Genomic DNA, 10928 nt, shown 5'->3' on the forward strand with positions numbered 1-10928 from the left:
GATACCCACTCTATGGGTTGTGAAGCCTTGGGAGTATTACTTGGCTTCTCCGTGCCTCAGTTTCTCCTGTAACATGGGAATCATAGTGATTCTGACCTCAGGGAGCTGTTGTGGGGACCAGGTGGGGGAATAATGGTAGAGTGCACCCCACGGGCCTGCCTCAGTGCGTTAGTCCACGTGAGGGGCAGAGAGAGCTGCCTGGTGCACAGAAGAGACCCAAGAAGGTGACCTGTCACGTGGGTGGCCCAGCCTGGGGAGACCCGTCCCAAGCCAGGTTGGTCCTCGGGTGTGTAGCCCAGGGGTGACCTCCTAGCTACAATCTCCCGAGCGCCCTGCATTTCTCGCCTCTTCCTCTCCAATACCCATGTGGGATGGACCCAGGTGTTCAGGGCCCCAGGCACGCAGGGGGCTGTGACATGAGGACCCAGACCTGCACCCCCACCCCCACCCCCAGGCTTCCTGAGCCCCTGGCCCTTCCCAGGAGGCTGTCAGAGCCCGCCTGCCGTGATTCTGACATTGCCACTCACACGGGTTGGAGGGGCAGCTCTTGGGCAGGAAGAGTGGAGAGTACACGCCCGGGATCTGTGTGGGGAGGGGCTATGCAGCCTGTAAACCACAGGTGCTGACTCATAGCTCTGCTGGGCCATATAAAGGAACCAGCCGAGGGGCTTCCTGCAGCTGGAGGGACGGGCTGGCAGGACTATGGCCCAGGGCGCAGTGATCCATGTGGCCCCAGAGCAGTCCACCTATGCTGTGTGTGTGCTGGGCACTGAAACTAAGCTGGATGTCTACGGGTGAGCAGGGACATTCTGGGGGCGGGGGACAGGCCCACTGACGCTGGATAAGCAGGTTCTGCAGACACACGACGTGTGGTTGGCTCCGGCTTCGGGCTGCAGTCTCTGTAGCCACGGCCTGGGGAGAACCTGGAGGGGGTGAGACCTGTGTGGTCCTGGAATGTGCCTGGACTCAAGGTGAGGGTTCCCCAGGGCCTCACCACAGATGAATTATCACCGGGCAAACAGGACCCTCTCCTTTCACCATTGAGGCAATGGAGCTCAGAGAGGGTCTGTGACTTGCCTGAGGTCACACAGCAGGTGTGCCCTGGAAGGAAGGCTAGGCCCTGGACTTCATGACCCACACCTGGTTCATGGTGCGGTTTGTTACCCCCCACCTCTCAGCCACGACCTCCTCCACGGGTGTGTAATAACCTGCGTGCGATGGGACAGGCTCTAGTGCGGGAGAGGCTGAGGCAGGAAACCTGTCTGTGCTGTCGGCCAGTGGGGTGGCCTTGGCCAACTGAGCCTCAGGTCCCTCATCTGTGAAATGGGGATGATACCCACTTCATAGGGTGACTCGAGGGACCAAAGTGACAGACCGTGTGAGCATGTAAGTACTGAGCACGGAGCTGGACATCTTGCTGGTGGTTTCAGCCATCCACCCATCCGTTCACCCAACAACAGCCAAGTGAACACCCATTACGTGCCAAACCCACACCAGGCTCTGGTCACACAGAATGGTCTAGGGCTGCTTGGCAAATGCGTGGTTAGTGTCGTTGTTGTCAGTAATAGTAGCGGCCGCCCCTGGCTTCCTCCCTCCCAGGCTGGACATCTGTGGTCCTATTATGGTGCCCACANCCGCCCCTGGCTTCCTCCCTCCCAGGGAGTCTGGGACATTTCCTTCAAAGTGTCACTGACGGCCTGACCTGGGCCATGGTAGAGCAGCGGGAAAGGTCTGGGGGGGTGCCGTCTGGAGCTGTGGAGGGGAGGCAGGAGACGGAGAGGTTGAGGGATGAAGGAAAAAGAGAGGCCAATGTCATCTGAGGCCACCTGACTCTTCTGAGACTGAGCTCCTCCTTCCATGAGACATTCCCCGCCCTGCCCATCTCCCACGACAACGGCTGGCGTTTCCACCCCACTGCCTACACATAACTCATTCATCAGCCTCGTGAGGCAGGCAGCGCTGTTACTCCCATTTTACGGAAGGAGAAGCTGAGGCTCTGAGAGGTCCAGGAACCACCCAAAGCCGCAAGGCTCGGCTCGTAGGTGAGGGAGCCAGGATTCAAACACAGACAGCCTGGCTCTGGGACCCCGTCCCCTCGCTCCTACCTGCTCTTAACAGCAACCCCCGGCCGGCACCTTCACCCCCTTTCTGTGCAGCCGCCACCCCGACCGTGGCCTGAATTCGCTTCCGGAACCACGGATGGGGTTGCACTGCCTCCACCCAGCACAGGCAGGCCTCCACACCCCTGCTGGAGCCGCGCACTCTGCTGCTGGGCTCCGAGCCCCCAGGGTTAGAAAGACAGGGCCATAGAGGCAGGAGCAGACCCAGGGGCGTGGCCATCTGTTCCAGAGCTGCCCTTACAAACGCTGCTTGTGATTTTCATTCTGCGCTTGGAAAGTTCTTTTCCTGTATTGGGAAATACATCGATTATATTCAGACAAAATCCCTCTGACCTGAGATGAATATTGAAACCCATCGAGGGCTTTCTGTGATGCTTATGGCTGGAGTCAGGGAGGTATCATGACCCCGACTACTATGTGCCAGGTCCTTCTGTCTGTGATTTCTAATGAGCATCATGCCCATTTTAGAGATGAGTAAACGGAGGTTTCAAGATCCTACAAATTCAAGGTGACAAAGCCAGGAAATTCAAACCCGGGACTGTCTGACTCCAAACTCACTTGCTTCCCTAGCACACATGGCCTCTGAGTGCCGTGGCGCTGGCCTCGCTGGGCACTGCTGCCTGGTTGGTGGAGCTCATGCAGCTCCCAGCGGGCTTGGAAGGCCCGGAATGTTGTGGGTGGGGAAGGTCTGGAGGTTGCCAACCATGGAAGATGGCAGGCAATCGGGGGGCTTGTCCTCTTCCTCCCAGTGTCTCCTTCTCAGCAGAAGGTCACTCAGTGTGGCAGTGGGGAGCATGGACAAGTGTCTGAGCCTCAGTTTACCCATCTGTAAAATGGGAACATTACTATCCACGCTGCTGCGTTGTGGTGAGGATTAAACCACACAAGGGATGCCAAGTGTTTGCAGAGCAGTCCCCCTTCCCGTAAGGACTGTGTAAGCCACTGAATGTGAGAGTTGCAGACGCTAAGTGCTATCCAGCCTGGGGTCATTGGGAAGGAAATGCTGGATTCAGGAGTGGGAGGGATATCGTCACTTGTCTGGGGCTCAAGCTCTCAGTGCTGCCTCTGCAGAGGCTGGTAGAAATTACGGGAAGAGCAGCTCTGGATTGTCTTATAACAGCACACAGGGCTGCTCCCCCCACTCACAGTGAAAACCCCCTTATGCTTATGAAAGCCCCTTGTTTAGGGACCTGAGAAGGTCTGAAAAACAGCCAAAGGAAAGAACATACATTCCAGGTCCAATCCCAGTGGCGCCACTTCCCAGCTGGGCCTCGCTGCTCTGAGCCTCAGTTTCCCCATCTGGCAGAGAGGGTGGTTATCAAGCCCTGGCAGGTGGCAGGCCCACCGGTCTGTGCTCTTGTCCCCACCCCTGCTGAGGGAGCCACTTGGGGCCGAGCGAGCGGAGGTGAACAGGCCACAGGCCAGACGCTGCGTCTGTCCCCCCTTGGCCCCCCGTCTCGGGCTTCCCATTGTTGTTTGAGCGCCTTATTCATTTTCCTGGTGTAGCAAACCCACAGCGTGTCTCTCTCCTGTCCCCCTCCTGCCGTGGCACCTGGGCAGCTGGGGAGGCCTGGCTTCTCACCTCGGCTTTGCAGGCATGACTCAACCAGCTGTGCACAGGCTTTGGCAGAGAAACAATGGCGCTTCCTACGTCTCGGTCTGTCCAGGTCAGTGTGTAACCCACAGAAAGGCACCTGCTTCCAGCGTGGCGCCCCTCAGCCAGGAACTCTCGCCAGGCACAGGCTGAGCGGCCCGTCGCTGTGGCTGCGATCACCACTCCTGGAGACCGAGCGGCCCCCAAACCTTACAACACCCTAGGAAGTGAGGAAACCTCATTCCCATGAGACCAGGGAGGGTCAGCGGCCAGACCTCAGTCATGTAGCCTGTCCGGAGTGGCCTGAGCTGGTCACCACTCTCCAGCCCTTGGAGATGGCCTGGGGCCCCCCCACCCCTGGGCTGGCCTGGGAGCGCTTCCCATGGGGCACCCCTGCTGGCCTGCAGGCGAGTGTCTGAGCACAAGCTGCTCCGGGCCTGCTGGAGACACCACAGCCGCAAGCCCAAGGCTGGCTGGTATAGACAGACCGGCCCCTGTGCTGGGCTATGGGGTGCGATGGGAGGGGTAGCTCGAGGACTCTGTCCACGCTGACCCTGGCTTTCTCCTCAATCCAGAGAGTCAACACACCAAGGCCCAGGTCGGGGCCCCCCAGGGAATGAGAACCCAGTCATCTTGCTCCCTGGCCCCCACTGTGGGATGACCAGGCTGGGAGCAGGTGGCAAAGCCAGGGCCTCCACTGAGGAGTGGGGACAGGCAGGGACACCCACTAGTGGAGTTTAGTAGATGCGGATTGGTGTCCTGGTCAACGAAGACTTGGGGGAGCCCACAAGGGGACCCCAGATCCTCCAGCTGAGGAAATCACCCTCCTCCTAGCCAGGACCCCCTGGACCATGGAGCTTGCCTCCCAACCCTGTTCCCCCAGCTCAAGGTCTGGCACACAGTGTGGCCATGCACACGTGGGGCAGGGTAGGGTGCTGTGAGGGGCTCAGTCTGACTGCAGTGTGGGGAGCATGTGGGGGCGTGGGTGTATGAAGGGCTCTGGCACCACCCTGACCTGGTGACGGAGCAGAGAAGCACAAAGCCTGAAGCCGAGCTTGGGGGGTGTCTTCAGCCCTCTGCTCCAGTTCCCTCAGCTGCGAGTGGAGAGGAGCACAGCACCTACCTGGCAGGCTGGCGGTGAAAACTGAGTGAGCTGATGTGTGGAAAGAACATGTGCAGGGCCTGGAGCAGAGTGAAGCCTCTATAAATGCTCGCAGTCCCTGAAGGCTAAGAACTGGAGCTTGACTTTGTGTGGATGGTGTGAGGGCGTGAGTGGGGTGGGGGTTGGGGGGCAACACGTGAAAGGAATTCGGGGAACAGAGACTAGGAGAGTGTTGGGGGAAATGAGTTTCTTTTTTCATCTACTTCTTGGTTCTTCAAAACTGACTTCAAAAATTTGTCTCCTGAAAGAAAATAATCAAAATGTCCATCAACGATTGTCCCTAAGTGGTTAAGATTCCATTCTCTTCTGGGCAATTCTTACCTCCCCCCTTCCCCTGTTCCCTCTTTCCCTTCATCCCTCCCTCCCTCCCTTCCTTCCTTCCTTCCTTCCTCCCTGTCTGCCTCTTTCCTCTTGTCTTCCTTGTTAGTCCTATATTAGCTATCGATCACTGTGGGACAAATTGTCCCCAAACCCTGTGGCTTGAAACAGCAGCGGTTATTATCTTACCGTTTCTGTGGGCCAGGAGTGCTGTGCGGCTTAGCTGGGTCCTCTGCCTCGGGTCTCCGTGGCCGTGGTCAGGGGGCCGGTGTGGCTATAGTCATGCTGAAGCTTGGCCGAGGCAGGCTTTGCTTCCAAGCTCACCCACGTCGTTGTTGGCAGCTTACTCCATCAAGGTGAGGAAGCCAAGGAGAGGGGAGAGAGGGAGGGAGGGAGAGAGAGAGAGAAGGGGCCTTTTGTAACCTTATCACAAAAGTGACAACCCATCCCTTTGGCCATTTCCCATTGGCTAGAAGGCCATCATGAGGCCCTTCCCACCCTCGCGAGGAGGGATTTACAGGAGGGCGCGAGCACCAGAGGTGGGGATTCTTGGGGGCCATCTTTGAAGTCTGCCTCTCACAGACTTTTCCTGTGTTTTCCTAATTCTCCGTAAGGAACACATGTAGCTTTTGATACAGAGACTAAGAACTTTAGGACGAAAATAAAAATAGAAAACACAATCATACATAACACTCATGTCTTTGTGACCTTGGGGAGCAAGCTCTGCCTCCCCAGGGAGCCTCCATTATGGTTTGAATCTGCTAGGATGCACTAGTCCTTCCACCATCTGTGGGTCACTCACTGTTACAGAAAGGGCTGCTCTGAACGTTCCCGGACGTGTCTCCTGGCGGACACGTGCCGGGGATGCTCTGGGATGTCTGCCTTGCGGGGGATTGCTGGGTTGGGGCGGGCCGACGTCTGACTTCATAAGAGAACGCCAAGTTGTTTTACAGAGTGATAAACTTCATACTCCCGCGAGCAGTGTGTTGGAATTGCCTTAGAACTGTATAGTACACAGTGTTATTGTTCACCGGTCCAGCAGGTGTATTCCCCTGTCCCACCATGGCCTGGATATTTTCGTTTCCTTCCTTAGGAGTGAGATGGAGTGCCTCTTCACATGTTTATCATTCTTTTCTGTGGCAACCTCTGTGAATGCCTGTTCATTTCTATGGCTCTTTTTTTCTGTTGAGTTATCTTTTTCATATTGACTAACCCAAGTTGTTTACATATTCGAGGTGCTAAGTCTTTTTGGTTTTATGTCGTGAATATCTTCTCTGTAGATTATGCTAAGTCCTTTTCACGTTATAGTGTCTTTTGATGAACAGAAGTTATTTATTCTCAGCTAGTTGAACTTAAAATCTTTTCTTTTCTTTAATGTTCATTGGTTTTATGTCTTGTTTAAGAAAGGGCATAAAGATACCTGTGTCATCTTCCTTTAAAAGATGCAAACACCTGTTTATGATAAAACTCTCAGTAAACTTAGAGGGGAATTTCTTCAACCTGATAAAGACTATCAACAAAAAACCTACAGCTAACATCAACGTAACGGTGAGAAACTTGCAGCTTTCCCACTAAAATCAGGAGAAAGCCAAAGATGTCCCCACTCACCACTGCTTTTCAACATCATACTAAAATTCCTAGCGAATGCAATGAGACTAGGAAGGGAAATAAGAGCGATACCAGTTAGAAAGAAATAAACCTGTCTTCATTCACAGGTGATGTGATCATCTATGTAGAAAATCCAAATAAATTAACAACAACAGCAACAACACATCTAAAACTAAAAAGCAGCTATGACAAGGCTGTAGGATACAGTGCTAATATAGAAAAGTCCGTCATTTTCCTACATACCAGCAACAAACAAGTGGAGTTTGAAATTTAAAAACAGTACCATTTATATTTGCCCTCCCCCAAATTAAATACCTAGGTATAAATCTAATAAAAAATATATATATTATCTATATGAGGAAACTACAAGACTCTGATGAAAGAAATCAAAGAAGTAAATAAATGGAGAGATATTCCATCTTCATGGATAGGAAGATTCAGCATTGTCAAATGTCAGTTCTTCCCAGCTTGGTCTATAGATTCAATGCAATCCCATTTTGTGGTGTTGACAAACGGATTCTAAAGTTTATACAGAGAGGTAAAAAACTCAGAATAGCTAACACAGTATTGAAGGAGAAGAATAAAGTTGGAGGACTGACACTATATTATAAAGACTTATTATAAAGCTATTATCAAGACAGTGTGGTTTTGGCAAAAGAATAGAGAAATAAAAGGAACAGAATAGAGAGCCCAGAAATGGATCCACATAGTCAACTGACCTTTGACAAAAGGCAAAGGCAATACACTGGAAAAAAGTAGGTTTTTTTCCCAACAAATCGTGCTGGAACAACTGGACATCCACATCCAGAAAAGGAATCTAGACACAGACCCTACATCCTTCACAAAAATTAACTCAGAATAGGCCATAGACCTAAATGTAAAAGAGAAAACTATAAAATTCTCAGAAGGTACCAAAAGAGAAAACCTAGATGACCTTGGCAATGACTTTTTAGATACAACACAAAAGGCACCATCCAGAAAGGAAAAGAAAGAATTGATAAGTTGGACTTTATTAAAATTTAAAAGTTCTGCTCCAAAAAAAACTGTCACGTGAATAAAAAAAGACAAACCACAGACTGGGAGAAAATATTTACAAAAGATATATCTGATAAAGGATTGTTACCCAAAACATACAAAGAACTTTAAAACAATGACAACAAACAACCTGGTTGAAAAGTGGGCCAAAGATCTTAACAGACACCTCACCAAAGAAGATACACAGATGGCAGGTAGGCATGTGAAAGATACTCCACATGATATGTCATACGGGAAATGCAAATTAAAACAACCATGAGATGCCACTTCACACCTATTAGAATGGCCAAAATCCAGAACACTGAGAGCACCAAATGCTGGAGAGGATGTGGGAGAACAGGAACTCTCATTTCATCGCTGGTGATAATGCAAAGTGGTACAGCCACTTTGAAAGACAGTTTGGTGGTTTCCTACAAAACTAAACATACTCTTACCATACAGTCCAGTAATTACACTCCTTGATACATACCCAAAGAGCTTGAAAACTTATGTCCACACAAATTTTGCACACGGGTGTTTATAGCAGCTTTGCTCACAATTGCCAAAACTTGGAAGCAACCAAGAAGTCTTTCAATAGGTGAATGGATAAACTGTGGTCCATCCAGACAATGGGATCTTATTCAGTGCTAAAAAGAAATGAGCTATCAAGCCATGAAAAGGCATGGAGGAAACTTAAAATGCATATTACTAAGAAAGAAGCTGATTTGAACAGGTTACGTATTATATGATCCTGAACGTATGACATTCTGGAAAAGACAAAACTACCGTGACAGGAAAAGATCAGTGGTTGCCAGGGGTTGAGGGAAGGAGGGATAAATAGGCAGAGCACAGAGGATTTTTAGGGCAATGACACTACTCTGTCATCCACCATAATGGTAGATACATGTTGTTATGCATACATTTGTTTAAATTCATAGAATGTACACCACCAAGAGTGAAACACAATGTAAACTGTGGACTGTGAGTAGATTATGATGTATTGATGTAGGCCTATCAATTTTAATGAATGTACCACTTCAGTGGATGATGCTGATAATGGGGGAGGCTGTGCATGGGGGTGGAGGGCAGGAGATATATGGGATATCTTGGTACCTTCCTCTCAATTTTGCTGTGAACCTAAAACTTCTCTAAAAAATAAAACCTATTTTTAAAAAATATTTGAATTTTTGCCTTTAAGTCTTAAATCCACCTGGTGCTTGTTTTTGTATATGGTGTGAGGATGGGATCAATTTAATTATTTATCCAATTTAACTGTTTTCCATATGAGCAAGCAACTGTCCCAGCACCATCTGTTACATAATCTTCCCTTTCCTCAGTTATCTGCAAGATCACTTCTGTCACAGGTCAAGGAGAATCTCTCTTAAGTTACATCTGTCATTTGTCCCTGCCTGAGTCATTACAGCACCGTCCATAGCTTTCTGGTAACACATACCTGGTAGAGCAAGTCCCTTACCTTTTGTTTCTTTTCCTTAAGGAGTACTTTGACTGTCTTAGCCCCTTGGTTTTCCATGTCAATCTTGGAATCAACTTGTCAAGTTCCATGAAATGCCCTGGAATTCCATCGAATATATCAATTCATTTGGAGGGAGTTCATATGTATGATAGTAAGCCTTCCTCACCATGTTTGTGGTATTTCTATTAATTTGGGTCTTCTTTAATGCTTTCAATAGGCTTGGTTCTCTCCATAAAATCCTTACATATCTTTTGTTAGATTGATCCTACATACTTTACCGTGTTTTTTCCTAAGTAAATTCTATCTGCTTGTAAAAATTATTTTTCTAACTATTTATTGCTGGTGTACAGAAATGCAACTGATTTTTGCCTCTCCACCTTACTACCTACCTACCTTATTGAATTCTTAGTATTTCTTTTAAATTTAAAGTTTAAAATTTTTTTGGGGGGGGGACGTTGCAGATAATCATGCTGTGGGTTTTTTGTTATCTTTTATTAACTATCTCCAAAATAATCTGCTTTTCCTGTAGTGATTTTTTTTTCATTTTCCTATTTTTTTCTCCTTGATCAATCTTGCCAGAGGTTTGCCTGCTGTATTGGTCTGCTTTGGCTTTGTTGATTTACTTGTTTTATATTTCACAGATTTCTGCCATCTTTATTTTCTTTTTTTGGGGAGATTATATTCAATTTTTTCTGTTTTTTTCCTATATACTTTTTTTTTTAGCTTTTCTCTTCTTTTTAAAGATCTAGGCATTTAAGGCACAAAGCAACACCTTTAGCTCCCCTAAAATTTTGAAATGTATTATTTTAACTATTGCTCAGTCCAAGTATTATTATTTAATTTCCATTAATTGTCCTTTGACTTGTAAGTTATCTAGAAATCTGGTTTTAAAATTTCCAAATGTATGGGGGTTAAAAATGGACTTTATTTTAGCGACTCCTAACTTAGTTACATTCCGATCTAGACTGTGCTACCTACACTGTATGTGACCTACCCTTTAACATTTGTTGCAACTTGCTTTGTTGGCTAACTATGTGATCAATGTTTTTTACTGATCCATGTGCACTTTGCTTAGGAAAATGTATACTTACTAGTTGTGGAGCAAGGAATTCTATATATGTGTACTAAATCAAGCTTGTTAATTGCGTTATTAATTTTTTGTCTGGTTAATCTATTGTTGATTGAGAAAGATTTGAGATCTTCAACTATGACGATGGGTTTGTCAGCTTCTCCCTGTATTTCTATCACTTTTGCCTTATATGTATATTGGGGCTGTGTTATTAGGTGCATACAAGTTTAGAATATCTTCTGGGTGAGCTCAGCTTTAAATTATTAGTTTGTGATCCTTTCTATTGCTAATAGTGTGTTTTTCATCTAAAAATTAATTTTGTCCAATATTAATATACCCACCCCAGTCCTCTTTTGGTCAGTATTGACTTAATGTATGTTTTTCCTTTCCTTTAAATTTCATCTTTTCTGGATCCTTATATTTTAGGTGTGCCTCTTATAAATATCATAGCTGAGTTTTTTTTTATCTTAGTCAAAACTCTTTTTTTTTTTAAGATTTTATTTATTTATTCAACAGAGATAGAGACAGCCAGCGAGAGAGGAAACACAAGCAGGGGGAGTGGGAGAGGA

At 48.0% G+C, this 10928-nt stretch overlaps 1 protein-coding gene across 3 annotated transcripts in view; it reads left to right on the top strand.

The window, feature by feature from the left end:
- Nucleotides 1–655: 655 nt before the first annotated feature.
- The window catches only part of LOC100471129 (protein-arginine deiminase type-4), a 43083-nt gene continuing 32810 nt past the window's right edge, over nucleotides 656–10928 (top strand). For all 3 annotated transcript variants that reach the window (XM_034671264.1, XM_034671265.1, XM_034671266.1), the window contains exon 1: nucleotides 656–794. In XM_034671264.1, coding sequence (XP_034527155.1) covers nucleotides 703–794 — 92 coding nt within the window. In that variant the 5' untranslated portion in view covers nucleotides 656–702. The remainder of the gene's footprint in view (nucleotides 795–10928) is intronic.

This window comes from Ailuropoda melanoleuca, chromosome 11 (genome assembly GCF_002007445.2).
Source record: "Ailuropoda melanoleuca isolate Jingjing chromosome 11, ASM200744v2, whole genome shotgun sequence".
In the NCBI taxonomy this organism is placed as follows: Eukaryota; Metazoa; Chordata; class Mammalia; order Carnivora; family Ursidae; genus Ailuropoda; species Ailuropoda melanoleuca.